The 25,881-nt window shown below is 47.5% G+C and overlaps 2 protein-coding genes across 3 annotated transcripts; one reads left to right on the plus strand and one right to left on the minus strand.

The window, feature by feature from the left end:
- Nucleotides 1–27: 27 nt before the first annotated feature.
- Nucleotides 28–17,689, plus strand: GATC (glutamyl-tRNA amidotransferase subunit C). 2 transcript variants are annotated; one of them, XM_005572401.5, is made up of 4 exons: nucleotides 28–130; nucleotides 226–398; nucleotides 11,337–11,440; nucleotides 13,828–17,689. In XM_005572401.5, the coding sequence occupies exons 1-4, from the start codon at nucleotides 50–52 to the stop codon at nucleotides 13,878–13,880; spliced, it is 411 nt and encodes a 136-aa protein (XP_005572458.1). In that variant the 5' UTR covers nucleotides 28–49; the 3' UTR covers nucleotides 13,881–17,689. The 2 variants fall into 2 exon arrangements, with proteins under 2 accessions (XP_005572458.1, XP_073864172.1); XM_074008071.1 differs by lacking the exon at nucleotides 11,337–11,440 and having other exon boundaries at nucleotides 13,828–15,190.
- On the minus strand, nucleotides 15,293–24,359 carry SRSF9 (serine and arginine rich splicing factor 9). The gene is made up of 4 exons (XM_005572779.4): nucleotides 24,059–24,359; nucleotides 19,586–19,746; nucleotides 17,890–18,062; nucleotides 15,293–15,787 (listed from the first exon to the last, which is right to left on the minus strand). Exons 1-4 carry the CDS (start codon nucleotides 24,244–24,246, stop codon nucleotides 15,644–15,646), a joined length of 666 nt encoding a protein of 221 aa, XP_005572836.2. The 5' UTR covers nucleotides 24,247–24,359; the 3' UTR covers nucleotides 15,293–15,643.
- Nucleotides 24,360–25,881: the final 1,522 nt, after the last annotated feature.

Genomic DNA, 25,881 nt, shown 5'->3' on the forward strand with positions numbered 1-25,881 from the left:
TCGCTCGGCGTTACGCGCGGGCGCACTACGGGGGCCAAGGAAGGAAGAAATGTGGTCGCGGTTGGTGTGGCTGGGCCTTCGGGCCCCTCTGGGCGGGCGCCAGGGCTTCACGTCCAAGGCGGATCCTCAGGTAAAGGCCAGGGCCATCTAGGCGGGTGGCGGAGCAAGCCGGGAGGCACACCGGGGCGCCGGTGAACCACACTCCGTGCCTCATTCCTCCTCCAGGGCAGTGGCCGGATCACGGCCCAGGTGATCGAGCACCTGGAGCGTCTAGCGCTTGTGGACTTCGGCAGCTGCGAGGCAGTGGCGCGACTGGAGAAAGCTATCGCCTTCGCCGACCGGCTACGTGCGGTGGACACTGACGGGGTGGAGCCCATGGAGTCGGTCCTGGAGGACAGGTAAACTCGAGGCTGCAGCCCCGAAGCCTTGAGCGTGGCCCGTTCGCAGCCGTTTAATGTGACGATTAGCGAACAATTTTCCAGGGGGTTAAAGAGCGTTAGCGAGATTCAGGAACTTGCCCACGGTCACCTCGCGAGTCAGTGGCTTCACTCTTCCCCTTGTTCATTACGGATGCTCTCGCTCGTGTCGTCCTAGTGTAAGTAGAAACAAAACCCAAACTGCTCATCATCGCCTTTGTGTTTTTTTTCTTGAGACGGAGTCCAGACTGGAGTGCAGTGGCGCGATCTCGTCTCACTGCAAGCTCCGCCTCCCGTGTTCAAACAATTATCTTCCTCAGCCTCCCGAGTAGCTGGGATTACAGGCGCCTGACACCACGCCCGGCTAATTTTTTTTTTTGTATTTTTAGTAGAGACGGGGACGGGGACGGGGTGTCACCGTCTTGGCCAGGCTGGTCTTGAACTCCTGACCTCGTGATCCACCCGCCTCGGCCTCCCAAAGTGCTGGGATTATAGGCGTGAGCTACCGCGCCTGGCCTAATTATCGCCTTTGAGCCCCTACTCCATAGAGTCCCTGCCTGCTCACTCAGACATACTCTTCTCAGTACCCTCCTTGGCTACCTTGACTGCGTCTCCAGCAAGACAAGTTCTTTCCCTCTCTAGATCTTTGCACTGACCCTTCGTTTTTTCCTGCCTCTCAGTATTTGCATGGCTGCCTCCCTCTTGGCACAGGTCTCAGCTTATCTTCTGGGAAAGGGCTTTCCTAACCACTGCAAATCCCTTCTCCCCTTCTGGTTAGTAACACATCCTATTGGGTTTTTTCCTCTAACATTTTAATGGACTTTTGTTCATTTGTTATATCTCTTTTATTAAAATGTGAGCACTTTATGAGATTTGGTTCCGGTTGCATTCCTGCCTCGAATTTTTATTTTTATTTTTATTTTTATTTTTTTATTTTTTTGAGACGGAGTCTCGCTCTGTCACCCAGGCTGGAGTGCGGTGGCCGGATCTCTGCTCACTGCAAGCTCCGCCTCCCGGGTTTACGCCATTCTCCTGGCTCAGCCTCCCGAGTAGCTGGGACTACAGGCGCTCGCCACCTCGCCCAGCTAGTTTTTTGTACTTTTTAGTAGAGACAGGGTTTCACCGTGTTAGCCAGGATGGTCTCGATCTCCTGACCTCGTGATCCGCCCGTCTCGGCCTCCCAAAGTGCTGGGATTACAGGCTTGAGCCACCGCGCCCGGCCTTTTATTTTTATTTTTTGAGATGGAGTCTCACTCTTATCACCCAGGTTAGAGTGCAGTGGCATGATCTCAGCTCATTGCAACCTCCACCTCCCAGGCTCAAGAGATCCTCCTACTTCAGCGTCCAAGTATAGGACCACAGGCTCATGCCACCAGGCCTGGCTAATTTTTTTTTTTTTTTTTTTTTTTTTTGAGATGGAGTCTCGCTCTGTCGCCCAGGCTGGAGTGCAGTGGCCGGATCTCAGCTCACTGCAAGCTCCGCCTCCCGGGTTCACGCCATTCTCCTGCCTCAGCCTCCCCAGTAGCTGGGACTACAGGCACCCGCCACCTCGCCCGGCTAGTTTTTTTTTTGTACTTTTTAGTAGAGACGGGGTTTCACCGTGTTTGCCAGGATGGTCTCGATTTCCTGACCTCATGATCCACCCATCTCAGCCTCCCAAAGTGCTGGGATTACAGGCTTGAGCCACCGGGCCCGGCCGCTAATTTTTTATATTTTTTATAGAGACAGGATTTTGCCATGTTCTCCAGGCTTGACTCTTGAGCAAAGGTGATCCACCCACCTCAGCCTCCTAAAGTACTGGGATTACAGGCATGAGCCACAGCGCCTGGCCCAGTGTTTGATTCTTTCAAATCTCTTCTCTACTTTGCAATTTTCTTTTTCCTTTTGGATGGGGTCTCACTATATTGCCCAGGCTGGTCACAAACTTCTAGACTCAAGAGATCCTCCTGCCTCAGCCTCCCAAATAGCTGGGACTGTAGGTGTGCACCACCACACCTGGCTAATTCTTAAATTTTTGTAGAAACAGGGTCTTGCTATGTTGCCCCGTCTGGTGTCAAACTCCTGGTCTCAAGCAATTCTCCTGCCTCAGCCTCCCACTTCCTAAAGAAAGTCTAACTTTTTTTTCTTTTTTTTTTTGAGATGGAGTCCTGCCCTCTGCCCCATTGCCCATGCTGGAGTACAGTGGCACGATCTCGGCTTACTGCAACCTTCACCCTCCAGGTTCAAGTGATTTCTGTGCCTCAGCCTCCGGAGTAGCTGGGATTATAGGCATCCGCCACCACACTCAGCTAATTTTTGTATTTTTAGTAGAGGTGGGGTTTCACCATGTTGATCAGGCTGTTCTCGAACCCCTGGCCTCAAGTGATCTGCCCATCTTAGCCTCCCAAAATGCTGGGATTACAGGCGTGAGCCACTGTGCTGGCCAAAAAAGTCCATTCCTTTTTTTTTTTTTGAGACAGTTTCACTCTTCCACCCAGGCTGGAATACAGTGGTGCAATCTCAGCTCACTGCAACCTCTGCCTTCCGGTTTCAAGCAATTCTCTTGCCTCAACCTCCAGAGTAGCTGGGACTACAGGCGCCCGCCACCATGCCCAGCTAATTTTTGTATTTTTAGTAGAGATGGGGTTTCACCACATTGGCCAGGCTGGTCTCGAACTCATGACCTCGCAATCTGCCCGCCTTGGCCTCCCAAAGTGCTAGGATTAATAGGCGTGAGCCACAAGTCTTCATTCTTTTATACTTGATTCTCTACCTGTGGCTCTCATGATATCCAAAAGGACTGATTTATAATGTATTTATACATCTATTTAAGGGATGTGTTGAGTCTCTGCCCCTCTGCTGCTCACCCACCTTCCACAGCATGTCTGTTTTTCCTCATCATATTCTCAGTGGTTGGCACTGAATATTCGGTAAATATTTTTGTTGTTTTTTTTTTTTGAGATGGAGTCTCACTGTTGCCCAGGCTGGAGTACAGTGGCGCGATCTCGGCTCACTGCAACTTCTGCCTCCTGGGTTTGAGATTCTCTTGCCTCAGCCTCCTGTGCATCCGGGATTACAAGCATGTGCCACCACGCCTGGTTAATTTTTGTATTTTTAGTAGAGAGGAGTTTCACCATGTTGGCGAGGCTAGTCTTGAACTCCTGACCTCAGGTGATCTGCCCACCTTGGCCTCCCAAAGTGCTGGGAATACAGGCGTGAGCCACCCTGCCTGGCCTCAGTAAATGGTTAATGAATTTTTTTTTTTTTTTTTTTTTTTTGAGACAGAGTTTCGCTCTTGTTGCCCAGGCTGAGTGCAATGGTGTGATCTCAGCTCACCGTAACCTCCGCCTCCCAGGTTCAAGTGATTCTCCTGCCTCAGCCTCCCAAGCAGCTGGGATTACAGGCGCACGCCACCACGCCTGGCTAATTTTGTATTTTCAGTAGACACAGGGTTTCTCCATGTTGGTCAGGCTGGTCTCAAACTCCTGACCTGAGGTGATCTGCCCACCTTGGCCTCCCAAAGTGCTGGGATTACAGGCGTGAGCTACCGTGCCCCGCCCCAGTGTTCTTTATTAATATCTCTGGGAAAGGAGGGACTAGAAGCACAGACTCATCAGAATTCCCCAAGTTATCTAGAGGGTAAATATAAAGAAATATAAACATTATTAATAAGGGAAAAGGTCATGAAAAAAGATGATGGGGAATTTGGATCCAGTAGCTAGCATCTCAACCTGGTATTCAGTGATCTGTACTGTTTTTCATAAAATTGGAAACCAGTTTGGGTTAATGATTCCCATTAATCATTTTAACATGACATTTGTAGGACTTTAATGCTTTGAACACAGAGAATGTAAAGTGAAGACAGGTATTAAACCTTTTTTTTTTTTATAGTTTTTATAACTTATTTGATGTATTTGATGATCAGCAGTTACTTCACATCCACATAACTGTAGATTTGTGAAAGTGGTAACAAGTACATAACCAAAGTATAGAGCTTGTTTGGTGAATTTCTGACCTCATTATGTTTTCTGGACCACCCACTGTACATGGACACAGTATGGACATTCCTTACTACTTTGGCCCAGACAGCTTTGTTGAGCCTGGTATCAGTGCACGTATCTGGAGTTTTCCATCTCCTTCATGGCAAATTTCCGGTCTCTTTAAGAGCCTGAGGGGCACACTTCTTGAAGCCCACTCCATGGATACACTTGTGAATATTAACGGTGTACTCCTGGGTCACCACTTAGTTGATAGCATAACGACCATTCTTCTCACCATCCTTCTTTGCAGGAGCCCAAGTTGCTTAAATGGTTTTAGGTAGTAGGCATCTTAGCTATAAAAGCCCTGACTTGGCCCAGCATGATGGCTATCTTCTGTAATCCCAGCATTTTGGGAGGCCGAGGCAGGCAGATCACTTTAGGTCAGGAGTTTTGAGACTGCCTGGCCAACACGGTGAAACCCTGTCTCTACTTAAAAAATACAAAAATTTGCCGGGCATGGTGGTGCATGCCTTTAATCCCAGCAACTCTGAAGGCTGAGGCAGGAGAATTGCTTGAACCCAAGAGGCGGAGGTTGCAGTGAGCTGAGATCATGCCACTGCACTCCAGCCTGGGCGACAGAGCAAGACTCCATCTCAAAAAAAAAAAAATAGTAGACTGGGGGCAGTGGCTCACACCTGTAATCCCAGCACTTTAGGAGGCTGAGATGGGTGGATCACGGGGTCAGGAGTTGAAGACCAGCCTGGCCAAGATGGTGAAACCCCATCCGTACTAAAAATATAAAAATTAGCCAGGCAAGGTGGCAGGCCCCTGTAATCCTAGCTACTCGGGAGACTGAGGCAGGAGAATTGCTTGAACCAGGGCGGCAGAGGTTGCAGTGGGCCGAGATGGAGCTACTGCACTCCAGCCTGGGCAACAGAGTGAGATTCCATCTTAAAAAATACAAAACAAGGCCGGGCACGGTGGTTCACGCCTATAATCCCGGCACTTTGGGAGGCTGCGGCAGGTGGATCACCTGAGGTCAGGAATTCGAGACCAGCCTGACCAATATGGTGAAACCCCTTCTCTACTAAAAATACAAAAATTAGCCGGGCGTGGTGGCGCACTCCTGTAGTCCCAGCTATTCAGGAGGCTGAAACAGGAGAATTGCTTGAACCTGGGCAGCAGAGGTTGCAGTGAGCCGAGATCACACCACTGCTCTGGGCGACAGAGCAAGACTCTGTCTCAAAAAACAAAAACAAAAAACAAAACAAAACAAAACGCCTTGACTGGCTAATAGAAATCTCTTTGCACGTTAATAACATGTCATTTGGTTTGAGCTAAAAACATTAGTGTGCTTACGTGCCAGGGGCTAAGAAATTACATAAATTTTTTTTTTTTTTTTTTTTTTTTTTTAGCTGGAGTCTCACTCTGTTGCCCAGGCTGGAGTGCAGTGGCACGATCTCAGCTCACTGCAACCTCTGCCTCCCAGGTTGAAGCAATTCTCCTGTCTCAGCCTCCCAAGTAGCTGGGACTACAGGTGCCCACAATGCCCAGCTAATTTTTGTATTTTTAGTAGAGATGGGGTTTCATCATATTGGTCAGGCTGGTCTCGAACTCCTGACCTCAGGTGATCCTCCCGCCTTGGCCTCCCAAAGTGCTGGGATTACAGGCATGAGCCACCATGCCTGGCCTAAATTATTTCAGTTTTCACATGCAGTCCTCGAAGGTCAATACAAGTTATCTGTTTTATAGATGGAAAAAACTGAGGTTCAGAAAGTTTATATAATGTGCCCAAAGTTTCACAGGTAATAAGCAGAGGATTTGGAACTCAGAGCTTCTGCTGCCAAATACTGCTCTAAGATATGCCAGCTAAAGTCAATTCCTAGGAACTTTATTTTCTTTCATCTGAAATCCAGAGAATGAGTTGACAGCAACTCTGAGTGCAGCCAAATACTTAAATATCCCTCAGAGTCTTATGAACCAAAAACTTCCAACTCTTGGGCTCAAGCCATCCTCCTGTCTCAGCCTCTCAAGTAGCTGGGACTACAGGTGTGCACCATTATGCCCAGCTAATTTTTTTTTTTTTTTTTTGGTGGAGACAGGATCTTGCTGTGTTGCCGAAGCTGGTCTCAAACTCCTGGGCTCAAGTGATCCTCCTGCCTCAGCCTCCCAAAGTGTTGGGATTATAGGCATGAACCATCATGCCTAGCCTGAACCCAGAACTTCTTTTTTTCTCATTCTGTTGCCCAGGCTGCAGTGCAGTAGCACAATCTTGGCTCACTGCAGCCTCCACCTCCTGAACTCAGGTGATCCTCCCACCTCAGCCTCCCAAGTAGCTGAGACTATAGGCACATGCCACCACCCATAGCTAACTTTTGCATTTTTTAGGGGACATGGAGTTTCGCCATGTTTCCCAGGCTGGTCTCGAACTCCTGGGCTCAAGCAATCCATCCCCCTCAGCCTCCCGAAGTGTTGGGAATATAGATGTGAGCCACCTTGCCTGGCTCAGAACTTTTAACCAAATTAATTAGCCCCCATTCCAGTCTGCATCAAACTAGAAATAAAGTAGGAGGAAGGGAAAAGGCTTTTAGATGGAAGTAGAGGGGTCCACAAGAAGCTATTCCTTCCAGCCAGATAGCAGGAAAGAAGCTCAAAGAAAGAAAAGCAGTGGGAGAACTGTCCCATCAGTGAGTCCAAGGGCTGACGGAATCACAAATGGAGCCATTTTGTCCTCCCTGTTGACACAGCACTTTCCAATGCCATTGTAGCAGCATTTCCCACAGTTACTTAAGTTACTGTTCCTGAGTTTTAACCAGCAGGGACTTCTAGTTTACAACTGAAGTCTTTCTCAACTAGGGTTCCTCAGCCAAACCAGAACACAGAAAGATTCAAGTGACTTTTTTTCAGTTCTCCCAAGGACAGTGTATGACAAATGTTAGCTCAAACACATAGAAGTTAATTTATCATCAGAATGGGTGTCTTGGGGTATGTGGGCTAACTTATCTTACAGAACCTGACTGGGAAAGACAGGAGGTAAGGTAGAAGTTTAGTCAATCAGTAATTTATCTGAAAAGCTCATCTGGTCCTGTTCAGTGTTTTATACAATTCTGAGGTTCAAGAAAGTGCAGCAACTCGCCAAGTGAGAGGTATGCTTGCTGTACCACTGTCACAGAGACTGTGGGTTCAGGAGCCTGTAATTAAGAAAATAAAGCTAGGCATCGTAGTATATACCTGTAATCCCAGCTACTTGGGAAGCTAAGGCAGGAGGACCACTTGAGCCCAGAAGTTTGAGACCAGCCTAGGCAATACAGCAAGACCCTGTCTCAAAAACAAAAAAAAAGGTAAAAAAAAAAACCCAACCAACCCCAGAAAATGTGTCTATTTTAGGAACAATTCCATCATAACCAATAACTAAATAGAAATGTGTGGTATGTAAAGGGGTGACTTTTGTTTTCCTGGAAATTTCACTTATGCAGGAAACTTAATTACCAAATTGATTACTTGATGATGAGTAAATAAATTAGTTGCTATTAGATCTACTCTTGGGGAAGCAGTAGCATTTAACCGCCTGTTGGTGGTAGTCAAGAGTCTTCCCCAAACCTTCAAATGTTAGGCAGGTTATGCCTGATCACTAGTGCACTGAGTGGTAGGGACTGAGATGTACGGGGTGCACGAAGGCTTTCTCAAAGGAGCAGGTGCTACTCAGACCCCTCTCTTACTACCGTGAATGCAGGCTCAGCATTATCAGATCTTGTTTTTTAACATTTCATTTAATCTTCCCAGAAATCCTATGAAGCATTCAACAAACAAGGAAACTGAGAGAGAGGATAAGTAATGTGTAGCATTGGGATCTGAATTCAGCTGTGACTCGAGAGACTAAGCTTTTAGCCTTTTTTTTTTTTTTTTTTTTTTTTAAAGACGGAGTCTCGCTCTGTCACCCAGGCTGGAGTGCAGTGGCGTGATCTCCGCTCACTGCAAGCTCCACCTCCAGGGTTCACACTGTTCTCCCGCCTCAGCCTCTCGCTACAGGTACCTGCCACCACGCCTGGCTAATATTTTTGTATGTGTTTTTAGTAGAGATGGGGCTTCACCCTGTTAGCCAGGATGGTCTCGATCTCCTGACCTCGTGATCTGCCCGTCTCGGCCTCCCAAAGTGCTGGGATTACAGGCATGAGCCACTGCGCCCGGCCTCTTAGCCATTTTTTAATACTGTCCAACAGAAACTATAAACTCCAGAAAGTCCAAGGGTTGCCTTTGAATGCTATAATTATGATTTTGATTTTACTTTTGTTCTCCCAAGTTTTCTTAAATACACAGTCCTTGTGTTATTACCAAAAAAAAAAAAAAAAAAATCTAGTGCAACTCTCGTGTGTGTGAGAGAGACACTGTCTCACTCTGTCACCCAGGTTGGAGTGCAATGGTGCAATCTCCGCTCACTACAAACTCTGCTTCCCACATTCAAGTGATTCTTGTGCCTCAGTCTCTCGGGTAGCTGGGATTACAGGTATACACCACCATGCCCGATTAACTTTTGTATTTTTAGTAGAGACAGGGTTTCACCGTATTGGATGGTCTCAAACTCCTGACCTCAGGTGATCCACCCGCTTTGGCCTCCCAAAGTGCTGGGATTACAGGCTTGAGCCACTGTGCCTGGACTTTTTTTCCTTCTTGCTCTGTCACCCAGGCTGCAGTGCAGTGGCACCATCTCGGCTCACTGCAACCTCCGCCTCCTGGGTTCAGGCAATTCTTCTGCCTCAGCCTCCCAAGTAGCTGGGATTACACGTGCGTGCCAGCACGCCTGGCTAATTTTTGTATTTTTAGTAGGGACGAGGTTTCCCCATGTTGCCCAGACTGGTCTTGAACTCCTGAACTCAGGTGATCCACCCGCCTCAGCCTCCCACAGTGCTGGGATTACATGTGGGAGCCACCGCACCTGGCCTCTTTTTTTCTCCCGCCTGCCGCCCAAGAAATTTAATGTATGAAAAGATCATACTTGTTCAAGGCTACACAGTGGCCTTGAACCGCCCGCCTCAGCCTCCCAAAGTGCTGGGATTACAGGCCTGAGACACTGCGTCCGGCCGACAACTTAGTTCTTATGTGCAGCCTTAGCCCAGATGTTCCTGTCACATCTTTGTCCCTCATGCCAGGTCGTATAACAGACTTCAACTTTCTAGTATTCATACCATGAATAAATATTTGTTGTGTCTAGCTTTGGGCTGGGTGCCACACAAAAAACGAACTAGTCCTTTCCTAAAATAATCTTATTGTGACAACTTAGTTTTTTTTTTTTTTTTTTTTTTGAGGTGGAGTCTTGCTCTGTCGCCCAGGCTGGAGTGGTGCAGTGGCGCGATCTTGACTCACTGCAAGCTTCGCCTCCCGGGTTCACGCCATTCTCCTGCCTCAGCCTCCCCAGTAGCTAGGACTACAGGCGCCCGACACCAGGCCTGGCTAATTTTTTTGTATTTTTTAGTAGAGACGGGGCTTCACCATGTTAGCCAGGATGGTCTCGATCTCCTGACCTTGTGATCCGCCCGCCTCAGCCTCCCAAAGTGCTGGGATTACAGGCGTGAGACACTGTGCCCGGCCGACAACTTAGTTTTTAGGTGTAGCCTTAGCCCAGATGTTCCTGTCACATCTTTGTCCCTCTACGACATGACTCAAATGCCATTAGGGTCTGCCCTCAGTCTGTGCCCACTCAAAGCAGGAGCATAGCTACTACTGAATACTGTATCAGTGATATAACAAACTGCTTGTTTTTTTAGTCCAAGTATCTGGAAGCAGGTTTACACACTTTTACACCTTGAAACAATAGTGAAGCCTGATGCATATGGTTCAAGCTCCTGTGTGTTTTTTACCAGTTTGCCATCTGAAGGCTTTAGTAAACTCACTAGGTCCCATAGAACACTGGGAGATTCTTGAGCTGTTTGTGACACATCTTGCTCAAGGGCAGCTGCACCCATCCACCAAAGGGGCTGTGGTGGAAAAAGCATTCATCTTACGGGTACCAGATTGGGCTCAGATCCCAGGTCTGTTACTTAGGAGCCAACATCCTTAAGTCACTCTTGAGGCAAGTTTGCTTCCCCATCTCTGCTTAGGTTTCTAGCTTCATCTTCCAACCCAGCAGACCACACCCCAGCCTGCTGAACTCCCTGTCCTTCTCTGAATCTCTGAGCTCTGGGTTCTCTTGCTTTGGGATTCATGCTGCTATACCTGCCAAGAAGTCCATTTCTCATACCTTCATCCCCCAATCCAGCTATTCTGAGGATGTGCTACTCACCCAGGCTAGACTAGGTACCCTTTCTATCCTTTGGCAGGCTGTGCTAACTTCTGTCAGATTTAAAATATTATTTTATAATTGCTTTTACCTGTCCCCACCAAAAGACAGTTGCCCATATAATCATCAAAAACTATTTGTTAAATCAATCCAGAGAAGTGATTAGCACTTACTTCTCAGGGTTGTTGGGACAATCTATAAACTGTAGGCTGTTATTTGGTCTACTGTTGATCCCAGCTTCTCTATCTTTTTTTTTTTTTTTTTTTTTTGAGACGGAGTCTCGCTCTGTCACCCAGGCTGGAGTGCAGTGGCCGGATCTCAGCTCACTGCAAGCTCCGCCTCCCGGGTTTACGCCATTCTCCGGCCTCAGCCTCCCGAGTAGCTGGGACTACAGGCGCCCGCCACCTCACCCGGCTAGTTTTTTGTATTTCTTAATAGAGACGGGGTTTCACCGTGTTAGCCAGGATGGTCTCGATCTCCTGACCTCGTGATCCGCCCGTCTCGGCCTCCCAAAGTGCTGGGATTACAGGCTTGAGCCACCGCGCCCGGCCCAGCTTCTCTATCTTTGAACAGTGCCCATTAACTCAAGAATATACTGCTTCCTTGTTCTCTCCTTCTTGCCCCTTCCACCATCCCCTAAAAGCCCCCTTCTCTGAGAGGGTAACCTTGAGCTTCTGGGTTTTGTAGATGTCTATACCTGAGATCCGACAATGTGGTAGAAGGCAATTGTGCTGATGAATTACTACAAAACTCCCATCGAGTCGTGGAGGAGTATTTTGTGGCCCCCCCAGGTAGGTGTTGCCCAGAGTGGTTTAACAGATAGTCTCACAGTGACCTTAGGAATGAAGCAGGAAGCGTGAGGACCAAAGATGCTATGTGAAGGCACTTTGAAAAGGATAAAGTACATACAGATGGTGACATTAAGGTGGCGGTAGGGTCCAGGGTTATACCTCTAGGGGGCAGGTAGTAACAGGAATAAGCAAAACAGGATTGGGGGGAAGTGGGGTAAAGGTTTAGAGTGGATGGAAATCTGGAGCTCAAGATCTGCCTAAAGGGGCAGCTGACATTCTGTGTTTCTCAAAGCCACAGTTAAGACCATGCCAGATCCTGTAATCGGCTCCAACTTTCTAGTATTCATACCATGAATAAATATTTGTTAGGTCTAGCTTTGGGCTGGATGCCACAAAATAACCAGTCCTTTCCTAAAAGAATCCTTTTTTTTTTTGAGATGGAATTTCGCTCTTGTTGTCCAGGCTGGAGTGCAATGGTACAATCTCGGCTCACCACAACCTCCGCCTCTCGGGTTCAAGCGATTCTCCTGCCTCAGGCTCCCGAGTAGCTGGGATTACAGGCATGCACCACCACGCCTGGCTAACTTTTTGTATTTGTAGTAGAGGCAGGGTTCACCATGTTAGCCAGGATTATCTCGATCTCCCGACCTCAGGTATCCACCCACCTCAGCCTCCCAAAACGAATCTTTTGTGCGGCCTTAGCCCAGTTGTTTCTGTCATATCTTTGCCCCTCTATGACATGATTCAAATGCCATTAGGGTCTGCACTCAGTCTGTGCCCACTCAAAGCAGGAGGAGCATGGCTGCTACCCTATCAGTGGTGCCAGGCAGGAATGTAAACCCATTTCTCCAGAGAACCTGGATACCTGGCATTTTGTGTGATATTTCTTTTCTTTTCTTTTTTTTTTTTTTGAGACGGAGTCTCGCTTGGTCGCCCAGGCTTTAGTGCAATCTTGGCTCACTGCAACCGTTGCCTCCCAGGTTCAAGCAATTCTCTGCCTCAGCCTGCCTGGTAGCTGGGATTACAAGTGCCTGCCACCATGCCTGGCTAATTTTTTTTTTTGTATTTTTAGTAGAGACGGGATTTTGCCAGCTTGGCCAGGCTAGTCTTGAACTCTTGACCTCGTGATCCACCCGCCTCAGCCTCCCAAAGTGCTGGGATTACAGGGGTGAGCGACTGCATCCCACTGATATTTCTTAAATTTTAAGCGCTGGCAACCAATTCAAGCCAAATTCACCGTCCAAGCCAAATAAAACACACCTGCAAGCCAGGTGCAGTCTGTGAGCCATCAGTTTACAACTGCTGGTGTAGAGATTTGCATCATCTACCTACTGTAAATATTTTAAATAGAAGCTTTAAAATTACTGTGGGCTGACCAGTAAAATCCAGAACCTTGGATAGGTTGACTGTTTTTATCTCCTCTGCAGGTAAGTGAGTACTGGAGTTGTACTACCCCTCTGGGCCTTTGGGAGTGGGACTAGCCAAAAGCAGTCAGGTAGACTGCTAAGTGCCAACTTCCAGTTCAGCATATCCCCTGAGGGAGAATCATTCTGAGCAGACTCCACATAAGACATTGGCCCTGGTCAACTCAAGGTGCCAGTTAAAGGCAGGCTCTGGTTGAAGCAAGGATGGGAAAGGCAGCTAGAAAATGTGTAAGCTAAACTTTTTTTTTTTTTTGAGACGGAGTCTCGCTCTGTTGCCCAGGCTGGAGTGCAGTGGTGCGATCTTGGCTCACTGCAAGCTCCGCCTCCCAGGTTCATGCCATTCTCCTGCCTCAGCCTCCCGAGTAGCTGGGACTACAGGCGCCCACCACCACACCCAGCTAATTTTTCGTATTTTTAGTAGAGATGGGGTTTCACCGTATTAGCCAGGATGGTCTCGATCTCCTGACCCCGTGAGCTGCCCGCCTCGGCCTTTCAAAGTGCTGGGATTACAGGTGTGAGCCACCGTGCCTGGCCATGAGCTACTTTTATCATGCCTCCAATCCACTAAATCACCTGTTAACTGTGGAGAGAAAGGAGACTCTCCATCTCAGAGCCTGATAGTTGTGGCTTCAGCAGACATATCTATTGATCAGACATGCTGTCTCCCACACAGAACCTTCCTTCAGACTTCTTGGGACCACCTGAGTTCATGGTCATGGTCAGTCTTTCCTTCTACTCCTATCTGCATATTAGTGGCTAATCGACCTGTCTACTCCTTACTGAAAAAGGTGAATTTGGCTTCACTTAGAACTGATTCTTTCAGATACTCCGAGTTAGGAAAACAGGGTAGTAGCTATATTTACTTCCGTATTTTCCATGAGAAACTAAGTGATCAGTTAGCTCAGTAGAGCCAGCTAGGCGGCAAGCTCAGCTATCACATTCTCTTTTGTTATTTTCAAACAGGTAATATCTCTTTGCCAAAGCTGGATGAACAAGAGCCATTCCCACACAGCTGAGTAGCTCATTCTGGAAAGCGGGTACTCTGTGACCATGTGGAAGCACAATGACAGTATTTTCTTACTGTGAACACTAATGTTCCTGCTTTTTTCAGTCACCTGAAAAAATGGATGCTCAAGCATTTCTTAACAGATTCTTCTGAAGACACAATTGGGAAACATCGGGCCCCAAAAATGAGTTCCTGATGCTAACTGAGGTGAAAGGAAAGCAAAAGTCAGCTTCCAGGGAATTCACTTAACAAGCCTGTTCAGTATGGAAGACATTATTTATCTGCCTTTAACTCCCCCCAAAGGACTGTTCCAACTGCATAAAGTGTCTTCTATCTACGTAACTAACTGGTAGATGGAGCATCTTGATCACTATATGACAACCCTGGCTGTCATTTTTAGTTGCCTATCTGCAGTGATTTGAGCAGCCCTATTTTTACCGAACATACCTGAATTTGTTCTTGGGCTCCCACTCTCTTCCTAGAAAAGGGCTAACTTCCTACTAAGGTCTGAAGAGTGTTCAAAGTAGACTAGAGCTTGGGAACTCCTAATCTAGAACTATCTGCCATCCCACAAAGTGATTATATGCCAAAGGGATGCTAGTCATATGTAGTGTTTCTTTCTGAAAAGAGAACTTATCCTAAAATTAGCCCTGGGTCTGGGAAAAAGGAGCCCTCTTCACCCCCAAAATGATTATTAAATTGAGATAAGTCCAAGATAAAACTCAGGATACCAAGGATAAATGAAACTTATTTAGGGATAAAAGTGATAGAATCAGAGAGTATTTCCTCTAACCAAACTGCCAAAGTTGGTTTTGGCTAAGAATTTGCCAATAGTATTTACGTTGCTTGTCATTTTTTTAGTTTTCTGAGACAGGGCCTCACTCTGTCACCCAGGCTGGAGTGCAGTGGTGTGATCACAGATAACTTGCAGCCTCCTGGGCTCAAGTGATCCTCCCGCCTCAGCCTCCTAAGTAACTGGGACTACGTTATGTGCATCACCACATCCAGTTAATTGTTTAAGTAGAGATGGGGTCTTGCTATGTTGCCTATCTGGTCTTGAACTCCTGGCCTCAAGGGATCCTCTGGCATGCTTTGGCCTCCCAAAGTGCTGGGATCACAAGCATAAGCCACCGTGTGTTTATTTTTCCCATTCCCTTCCTTTATCTGCAATGCTTTTGTCTTCTTTAAGGCAGCCTAATTTACAAGCTTGGCCTTGAATTAAAAGAGAACCCAGAACCCACTCTTAGAGTTTACATTCTCAAACCAATATCAGCAACTATCTATCCCCATATAAATAAAGTTATCTACCCCTGCTCCTTACTAACTGGGTACAAGTTATGATTACAACTCAGTGATTTTTAAAATTAGTGTGCCTATTTTGTGGAATCTGTGTACTTAATCAAGGACAACCACACATGTCAATTACTAAACGTTTAAAATATATTTCTAAACAGAATGGGCCGACTCAGTCACAGTAACTGTTGATCTCCATAGTAGAGCAACCCACAAAGACAGAACTGATTTTTTTCCCATAATCAGGGGTGAAAAATATACAACTTGTTTCTGAACCAAAACCACAATTTCTGCAGTTTAAAATGTTTCACTGCTAATATGGCCCTGGTAGAAATTATGTAGTTTTTTTTTTCTTCTTTAAAAAAAAAAAAAATTAAAAAAATTTCCTAAGACACTAAATCCTCAATCTGGAATGTAGATTCTGAGCACAAAGCAGCTCAGTTAACCTAAAAAATAAAGAAAAAATTCCCATCACCTGTCTCAGTAGGGCCTGAAAGGAGAGAAGTAGTGTGGGGAACCCCTGCTTTGGTATGGAGAGTCACGGCCCCTTGACCCAGACCGAGACCGTGAGTAGCCATAGCTGGTGCTTCTCTCAGGATAAACTCGGATGTAGGAAGTTTCACCCTGAAATGCAAACAAAACCGAAAAGAGTAATGGGGAAAAAAATCAGAGCCAGAAGAATAAGCAAACCAACATCTAACAATAATAGTTAAATATTGAGCACTTACTGTGTACTCTGTACCTGGCATTAGGCTATCTCATTAAACCCTCATAACATTATGAGGTAGGTACTCTTACTATCACACTTCAAGAATGAAGAAAATTAAGACTTAAATTATATCATTTGCCCAAGGTAACACAATAAATGCCAATTTGACATGTTGATACTGAATTAACTATTATAAACAATATATCTGAATTACTGCCATTGACCCCCTTCAAAGCTAAGAACTGGAAAGGATCTCAGGGGTCATATAGTTTAATCCCCTGCCACCTCATATATGCATCTTTGGATGGGCATCTATAGAAGGAGCTAACCTGTATTTAATACCTTCCAGATGTGAGGACCTGAGCTAGATGCTTTAGATGTTATCCTCTTGCTCTAGATTCCTGACAGGGCTTGTGAAGGTGCTATTATGTGACCATTTTGCCCATGAAGGAATCAAGGTTCCAAGAGTAGTTAAGGTAAGGAATTTTTTTTTTTTTGAGGCAGAGTCTCGCTCTGTGGCCCAGGCTGGAGTGCAGTGGCCGGATCTCAGCTCACTGCAAGCTCCGCCTCCCGGGTTTACGCTATTCTCCTACCTCAGCCTCCCGAGTAGCTGGGACTACAGGCGCCCGCCACCTCGCCCAGCTAGTTTTTTTTTTTTTTGTATTTTTTAGTAGAGACGGGGTTTCACCGGGTTAGCCAGGATGGTCTCGATCTCCTGACCTCGTGATCCGCCCGTCTCGGCCTCCCAAAGTGCTGGGATTACAGGCTTGAGCCACCGCGCCCGGCCAAGGTAAGGAATTAATAAGCAGCAAAGGAGTCATGTCCAGGCTGACTTGTCCCCAGGCCCTCTGCCTTTAGCCAGCATTCTCGGAAGATCCTAAGATGCCAAGGGGAAAGAACCCGGATGCTTTTTCACCTTAGGTGAAAGTCAATAATTGGAGTTACCCTTTCTGAGGCCCTGCTTTGCAGTATAACTGAGGATCAAATGCTGTTCTGTTTCTGCTCCAAATTCAAGTCCTAGAGGACAGTCTGAACAAAAGCATCACTAAACTATGGAAGGACCAACCTCTAAGCCAAAAACTAGGGAATTATATGAATCCTCAGAAAAAGAAATGAGCCCAGAGACCTGTGTCTCCAAACATCTGTAAATCTCATAGTAAGGCAGGACAGAATAACCAGAAAAAATGTCCAATTGGTGGTCTGGTTTCTGGTCTCAGTGGTACCAAAGGGATAGTCACCACTTCAGTCAAACTGAGATCCAAAACAGCAGCTGCTTTCCTACAAGGAAGGACATCAAGAACTACTGAGTCTCAAGGGTGAGATAATTAACCACAAGAAAATGTCACGGTTTAGCCTGGCACAGTGGTGCATGCCTGCAGTCCTAACTACTGGAGAGGCTGAGGTGGGAGGGCTGTGTGGGCCCAGGAGTTCAAGGTCAGCCTGGGCAATATAATGAGACTCTGTCTCTAAAATCAAAAATTAGAGAAATATAAAAATTATAAAATTAAAAAAGAAAATGTCACAATAGCTCAGGTTTCAGAGAGGATCCTGCACTACTCTGGGAAAAAAGTGAAGTGGCAGCTCAGCCCTGACAGCAGGACCTAGAAGGGCTGAGATGAAGAGGCTGGCCTATAGAGCTCAGCCTAGATCCACAGAAGGGGCAGCTGAGTTCACAGAGGGATACTGCCATTTAAGCTGGTTGTGAATGGGGTGATATCAAGACCAACTGCACTAGTATTCTCTCCAGGTTACAAATACCATGATCAAACTGTGTTATGTGATACTAATATGCAGAATAAAGCATATTAAAAAACAAACATACTATGAATGCATACTTCTCTCAGCTATGACCCTGAAGGACTTAGGCATAGCAAATTCCATGGCTTTGTCCACCTAAGATAGATCTCTTATGGTACTGTGAGGTTACCAAATGGCATGGCCTCTTGCTACCTCTGCTAGGTCAGGTTCAAGTGGAGTGATTTGAGTACAAGCTCCTCAACAGAAGACAAGGACCCACCTCATGAGAGCGGAATTTGGTGTCATCCAGTTTACGCAGGGCATATTCCATATCTTCTTTTCTGAGATACTCGACCATCCCCACTCCATCCTTCTGTACATCAGCATAACAGACATCCCCAGCTTCTCGCATGTGATCCTTCAGGTCCTGCCAGCTGCCTGATGGAGGAAGTCCTAGGCATGGAGAACATAAGAAAGCCCACATCCTTCAGCTATGTTAACTGCCCTGTTAAGAGCCAGCAATACCTACGGTCCCTTCTCCATGATCACTTAAATCCTGAGGGTCCCCAAATCATAAACCTTGATAAGGGACATGAAATCAGAAAAGAGCACTGAAGTACATGTGGTAAATAAACCACCTTGAGAAACTGGTTTTAAGCCCATCTTCCAGAGACCAGACCTTTTCAATAGAGCAAGAAGTCCATCCCATTACAGGTATAGTATCTCTGAGAGTTCATAGCCTCTTTCTTTGTCCTTTAAAATCAATGCCAAACTCCTAATACTTTGAGTTCCAACTTTTTCCATTATGAAATTTAACAGTACCAATTATTTATTGCTTGACAGGGTTTCACAGGACATGGGAATTTTGAAACCAGATAATGAAATAACCAAAGAGTAGCTGAAGGTAACAATACAACAACAAAAAATCTAGTTTGTTTTCTTATAGGTGTGAATGACAAACTATACAGAGTACCTCTTAAAAGATCACCAACATTCTTCAATACAGTGGGGGGGAAGGTAAGACTCAGATGCTAAAACTAGTCGGGAGTCATACAACCCTACCTGATGTCATGAAAGGGAAATGTGCTCCTGCTCTCAAAGGCTGTGTTTACCGCTCACAGCTCAGGACTGCAGCCATTTCCTAATAGTTTTCTAAGCAGGATTTCAGAGCAGCATGGAGAGAAAAAAAGATAATGTATGACATCCTGAAGGAGGGAATAGAGTTCTGGGGTTAAAAAATTACAAAGGGACACAAGGTAGGCAGATACTGAAAGTATCACTATTTAAGCACATAGGAGTATGCTGTGATTGTGTGACATTCACATCTTAAAAAGGTGCCACGCTCCTCGATATACTTCATTCCACCAGGGCCCTAAAATTCCCATGCAATATGCAGAAGGCCCTAGGTCTTTCCAGTGTGTTAATATTTTGAAGACAGATAAACCTCCCAGTTTAGCATTTCATCACTTATAAACACTAGGCAGAAATAGTCTATACTTTCCAATAAAATCTCTAAGACTCCAACTTACGGGGTTTTAAAAAATATTTAATTCTAAAACCACCACAAAATCTGATCTTCTTCAAGATCCGAGGCTGGGTAAGTTGTTCAAATCTGGCTCCTGGAATGCCTTTCTACCATGTCTGATGCCAAGTATATTCCAAAAGAAGAGTCTTTAGAATTGTAGCTCAAGGGGTTTTCCCATTATCTTCCCTTCTCACCACTAGAAAACTCCTTTACAAGAAGTATGTTTATGTTCTTCCAAGGCTGCACTCCCAGCGCAATTTCATTTGCAGGATACTTGCCTCATTGGTAATCCAGGGCAGGGCTTCAGACTGGCACTGCATACAGGCTATTGAAAAGAAAGCCCCAGTGTCCCATGCACTGAAGAATAACAGTTATCATTTCTTGGAAGATAAGACTCTGTGTTAAGTAGTATTTTACATGTATCATCTCATTCTATTTGAAAGGAACATACCTGAAACAAGAACTCGGAAATCAGATCTTCTTGTAGGAGGCCCATTCCTCCCACCACGGGGCCACCCACCCCGACCTCCATAAGTCCTGGGGAACTCCACACGAAGCCGACACTGGCCATAATCATAACCATTTCTTCCATAAATAGCATCCTCTGCATCTCTGCCAAAAAAAAAGTAAAGTTTGGAGTTAGTGCTGTTCAGGAGGCCAAGTGACTTTCCAGTGAGGGGCATGAATAGTAAGCATAAAAGGGAAACCGAGAGTGAAGAAAAAAACACACAAATCAGGATCTTGATGCACTTCTGCTTCAGTCTGGAGATGTTTCATGATACTGGAATTAACCTTTACAGCTGTTACACACAGTTTTAGAGGTATGAAATTATAATGAATGAGCAAACAGATTACTTCTAAGAGGGCTAATTCAGAGAAAAAAAAAAGAATCAACTGCTGACAGATTGATTTTGCCAATAAACCACCAGTGTTTTTCTAACCTTGGTGAGCATTTTTTCAAAAAGCACACCACACGCTAACACCTTAATATTTTTCTACAAGGCCTAGTGCCATAAAGTCTATGGAAATAAAAAGTAGCCAGTTAGCCAGGCATGGTGTTGTACGCCTGTAGTCCCAGCTACTTGAGAGGCTGAGATGGGAGTGCAGAGCCGAAATCACACTACTGTACTCCAGCCTGGGTGACAGAGACCTTATCTCAAAAAAAAGAAAAAGAAAAAAAAGAAAGTAGCCAGTTGGATAGGAGAGTATTTGAGAGTAAATAAAGTAGCTGGGTGTGATGTTTGAGCCCAGGTCAAGGCCAGCCTGGGTAATACAGTGAGACCCTGTCTTTAAAAAAAAATAAGGCTCAAAGGACAAAAGACAAATGCAAATGAGTGTTTTGTGATGAATGTAAAACTTTTTTTGTGTGTGTGTGTGAAACAGGGTCTTTTTTTTTGAAACAGAGTAGTCACCAAGGCTGAGTGCAGTGGCTGGAGCATAACTCACTGCAGCTTCTAACTCTTGGGCTCAAGCAATCCTCCCACCTCAGCCTCCTGAATAGCTAGGGCCACAGGCGTGTACCACTGCACCCAGCTAATTTTTGGATTTTTTTGTAGAGAGAGGTCTCCCTATGTTGGCCAGCCTGGTCTTGAACTCACGGGCTCAGGAGATCCTTCCCCTCAGTCTCCCAAAGTGCTAGGATTACAGGCATAAGCCACTGCGCCTGGCCTTGGAACTCTAAAGTGTACCTTTTCCGCATGGTTTGGAGAACTATTTTGTCAAAAAAACTCTCTGATACAATTTTGCCAAAAGAGATAAATATTCAATAAAACTACTTTAAGTCTTTCCTAGGACTCTAGGAGAGTCAGGAATGCCACGTTGATTCTCCAGTATTGGATGGTAGAAAGTATGACCCTGGAGCTTGGGTGGACAAGAGGAACTGAATGTGCTAATGAAGGCACTGTTCAGTGTCACAGGCATATAATCACTTATAAGATTTTAGGACTAAAAGCAACAAGGACCACATCCAGTGCAACCTTGACTACATAAAATGCAGACTGGGAGAGGCAGAACTGCTAGGATGTCAGAACAGACTCTGAATAAAAATTGGCCTGCATTCAGGTCAGGCGCGGTGGCTCATGCCTGTAATCCCAGCACTTTGGGAGGTTGAGGCAGGTGGATCACTTGAGGTTAGGAGCTTGAGACCAGTCTGGGCAACATGGTGAAACCCCTTGTCTCTACTAAAAAGATAAAAATTAGCTGGGCATGGAGGTGCGCAGCTGTAATCCCAGCTACTCAGGAAGCTGAGGCAGGAGAATCGCTTGAACCCAGGAAGCGAAGGTTGCAGTGAGCTGAGACTGTGCCACTACGCTCCAGCCTGCGCCACAGAGCGAGACTCCATCTCAATAAATACAATAAATAAATAAATAAAATTAGCCTGCATTCAAATCATTATTCTGCAAATTACTAGTAATCATCTCTGGGTTAAGTGTTTAATCAAGTTTTTACATCTCTAATGTGAATAGTATGCCTATCTCACAGGGTTATTGTAATGGTTAAATAAGATTACTACATGAAATGCTTTGCTTGAATCTTCATATCTAGTGACACCAAAAGATAGTTTTTCTATTATGAAAGGAATGAGGGAAGATGACAACGTAGCATATCATATAGTAAGTCTGCATTCAAAGAACAGAAGAGGGAATTCAAGTCCATTGATCCTGGCCTGGCATGGTGGCTCAGGCCTGTAATCTCAGCACTTTGGGAGCCCAAAGCAGGTGGATCACTTGAGGTTAGGAGTTCAAGACAAACCTGGTCAACATGGAGAAACCCCATCTCTGCTGAACATACAAAAATCAGCCAGGCATGATGGAGGGCGCCTGTAATCCCAGCTACTGGGAAGCTGAGGCAGAAGAATCGCTTGAATCTGGGAGGTGGAGGTTGCAGTGAGCCGAGACAGCAACATCGCACTCCAGCCTGGGAGACAAGAGCAAAATTCCGTCTCAAAAAAATAAAAAAATAAAAATCCCTTGATCCCTTACTAGCTTTCTCTCTTTTTCTTTTTTTTGAGATGGAGTCTTGCTCTGTCACCAGGCTGGAATGCAGTGGCGCCATCTCGGCTCACTGCAACCTCCGACTCCCTGGTTCAAGCAATTCTCCTGCCTCAGCCTCCCAAGTAGCTGGGACTACAGGTGAGCGCCACCACACCCAGCTCATTTTTGTATTTTTAGTAGAAACGGGGTTTCACCGTGTTGGCTAGGATGGTCTCCATCTCTTGACCTTGTGATCCGCCCGCCTCGGCCTCCCAGTGCTGGGATTGCCACTAGCTTTCTCTTTTATCAGTAACTCTAAATCCTCGATATCCTGATCTGTAAAATCTGGTTAACCACACAGGACGGGTGAGGTAGCTCACGCCTGTAATACCAACACTCTGGGAGGCCAAGGCAGGCGGATCACCTGATGTCGGGAGTTCGAAACCAGCCTGACCAACATGGAGAAACCCCGTCTCTACTAAAAATACAAAAAAATTAGCCAGACGTGGTGGCGCTTGCCTATAATCCCAGCTACTCGGGAGGCTGAGGCAGGAGAAATTCGCTTGAACCCAGGAGGTGGAGGTTGAGGTGGGCCAAGATCGCACCACTGCATTCCAGCTCAGGGAACAAGAGTGAAACCCCATCTCAAAAAAAAAAACAAAAAAACAAAAAAGAAAAACAAAAACAAAAGAAACAGTACCTGCACCTCATGAAGTGTTAAAAACACTAAATACAGGCTGGGCGGGTTGCTCACGCCTGTAATCCTAACACTTTGATCCGCTGAGACGGGTGGATCACCTGAGCTCAGAAGTTCGAGACCAGCCTGGGAAACATGGTGAAACCCCCTATTTTATCAATCTAAAAAAAATAAGGAAATAAAAAAAGTTAAATACACACCATGGCACTCCACCCATAGCAACTGTTGAAGAACCACAATGGCACGGTTACCAAATAAGTGAGGCATAGCCTTCTCCGGCTTAGGGGTAAAAATGCCCAGTTCCGGTTTTGAGGCAAATGAGGAGATACTAGGGATGAGCTGTCAGTTGACTCTTCAGCCATCAAAGCCTCGCGGTGCTCTCCTTGCCCTATCAGTAAGTCCACCCCAGGTAGGCTGGACACCCTACGAACATTTCGTGTTCCCTGGGAGCAAATGATGCTAGGAAAATAGGGTGCGGGCTCTTATTTGGCCGGAGTGGAGTGACCAGGTCAGCGCCACAGCTGCTAACCACCACCAACCACAGTTTTGAAAGTTCCTCGGCTTTTTCCGGCCCGAGGGCCGACGCTGTATGCAAAATCACAAACACTCCTTAGAGCCGGGTTAGGAATCTAGAGTTTCCAAATCCCTGGAACCTTCAGCATCTCGCCAAACGTCCCTCATTAAAGGAGGGAAGTGAAATCAGAGCCCCACTCCGGCTGTTTTAGAAGTTTTCCCAAATCCCTGGTCCCCTGACAAAGTCCGGGCCCCGGCCTGGCGGGGCGGGGCGCGCGAACGGCGAGCTGTTCCACCAGAGACCCCTCCACGACCTCCAGCGGCATCCGCGACCCTGCAGCTTGCTCTCCAGTCACGGCGAGCTCCGGCCGGGGGAGGGGCGGGCGGGAAGAGCGAACGGCGATCCCCGCGCTGCCCCGGGGCCGCTTCCCCCCACGGTGCCGCCCCAGGCGGGAGGCGGACAGGGCTCATTTGGACCCCCCGAGGCCGGTGCAGGAGGGCTTGGGCCCTCCAAAGGCTCAGCTTTTGGATTTCCAAGTAAAATACTGGAATAATAAAAATAAAGGAAGTGACGACGGCGCGAAGGACGGCCCGGGCCTGCAAGGAGGCTGCCTCATCCTCCACCCGTGAGGGGGCGCCGTGAGGGGTCTGCGCGGAGGCGGGGGGAGGGGAGCCCTGGGGGAGGGGACAGCAGGGAAGGCGGGGGCCTCAGGCACCGAAGGGGAGAGGGCGGGAGCCTCACCGGGGGTCTTCGAAGCGCACGAAGGCGAAGGGCACGAGGCCGTGCCGGTTCTTGAGCTCGATCTCGCGGATGCGGCCGTACTTGTAGAAGAGGTCCTCCAGGTCCTTCTCGCGCACGTCGGTCGGAAGGTTCCCCACGTAGATGCGCCCGTCGCCCTCGCCGCCGCGCTCGTCCGCCCAGCCCGACATCCGCACCGCCCGACGCCGCGGGCCCGCCGCAGCCCACGTCGCCGCCGCCGCCGCCGCCGCCTCAGCACGGGTCCCCCCGCAGCGTCCCCGCGGGCTCCGAGGCGCTCAGCCGCACTGCATTGTGGGAACGCGGAGCGGAAGCGAAGGGGTCGGCGGAGGCAAAAGGAGTTCTCTTAAAGGGGACGCGGCTGCGACCATTGCGCATGCGCGCAGGCCGGCGGACACCCCCCCCCCCCCCCCCCCCCGCCCTGGTGCGAAGGGCCCTCGGGCGCTGACTGGGAGAGCGTGGGGCCGGGCCGTGTGGATGCCATCCCCGAGCGCAGTTCACGCTCGGCTGAGGAGCTGGACAGGTGACTTGGGCTCCCGCACCTCAGTTTCTCTCTGTGGCGCCGCCTACCTCACAGACTTGTGAGCACTCACTGACGTGGGTAGCGCCCAGGACCTGCGGGGCGCAGGAGAGCTAAAGTCAGGCGGAGACCGCAGGCTGACCCCGCAGCGGCCACAAGGAGCCCCCAGCGGCTGGGCTGTCGCGGGCCCCAGCCTCAGGTCAGTAGGCCCCTGGGCCACCCTGTCCCCATTTTACAGTCGCTCAGAACTGACGGTGTCAGCATGAGATGAACTCCATAGCTTGGCCTCGAGTTTGTCGGAGTCGAGCGAGTAAGACTCATAATGACTCTCACAGCGATCACTATAGAGTGCATCCGACTTGTGCTTTTCATCCTCTCCCGGGAGGAGACTGAGGCCACAGAGGGTCAGGAATGGAACCCAAAGCCATGCTCGCATCCTAAGTACCGAGTCCTTACGGAGCTCAGGTAGACACCCACCTTGGCACTTACTTTTCCACATTCACATCCCAGAACGCGGAGCATTGAACCCAGGGACCTTACAGTGAGGCCTTGCACCAGAAGACTTTTTGTTTGTTTGTTTTTGATACAGGGTCTTACTCTGTTGCTCAGGCTGGAGTGCAGTGGCGCGAACACTGCAGTCTCGATCTCGCTGGACTCAGGTGATCCTCCCATCTCGGGACACCCTGAGAGGTCTGCGCTGCCTCAGGCTAGTTTATTTACTATTTTTTGTAGAGAGGCTGGTCTCGAACTCCTGGGCTCAAGCGATCCTCCAGCCTTGGCCTCACAAAGTGTTGCATTACCGGCTTGAACCGCGTGTCCAGCTGGAATACTCCTAATCTAAAGACTTTTCAGACTGGGTGCGATGGCTCACGCCTGTAATCCCAACACTTTGAGAGGCCAAGGTGGGCGCATCACTTGAGGTCAGGAGTTCGAGACTAGCCTGAGCAACATGGGGAAACCCCATCTCTACTAAAAATCAAAAAATTAGCTGGGCGTGGTAGCGTGTTCCTATAATCCCCAGTTATGGGGGAGGCTGAGGCAGGAGAATTGCTTGAATCCGGGAGGCAGAGGTTGCAGTGAGCCAAGATCACGCCACTGCACTGCATCCTGGGCGACAGAGTGATACTGTCTCAAAAATAAAGATTTTTCCTATTAAAAATGAAACCTGGCCAGGCGTGGTGGCTCATGCCTGTAATCCCAGCACTTTTGGAGGCTGAGGTGGGTGGATCACTTGAGACCAGGAGTTCGAGACCAGCCTGGACAACATGGCAAGACCCTCCTCTCTCTA

This window comes from Macaca fascicularis, chromosome 11 (assembly GCF_037993035.2).
Source record: "Macaca fascicularis isolate 582-1 chromosome 11, T2T-MFA8v1.1".
Taxonomy (NCBI): domain Eukaryota; kingdom Metazoa; phylum Chordata; class Mammalia; order Primates; family Cercopithecidae; genus Macaca; species Macaca fascicularis.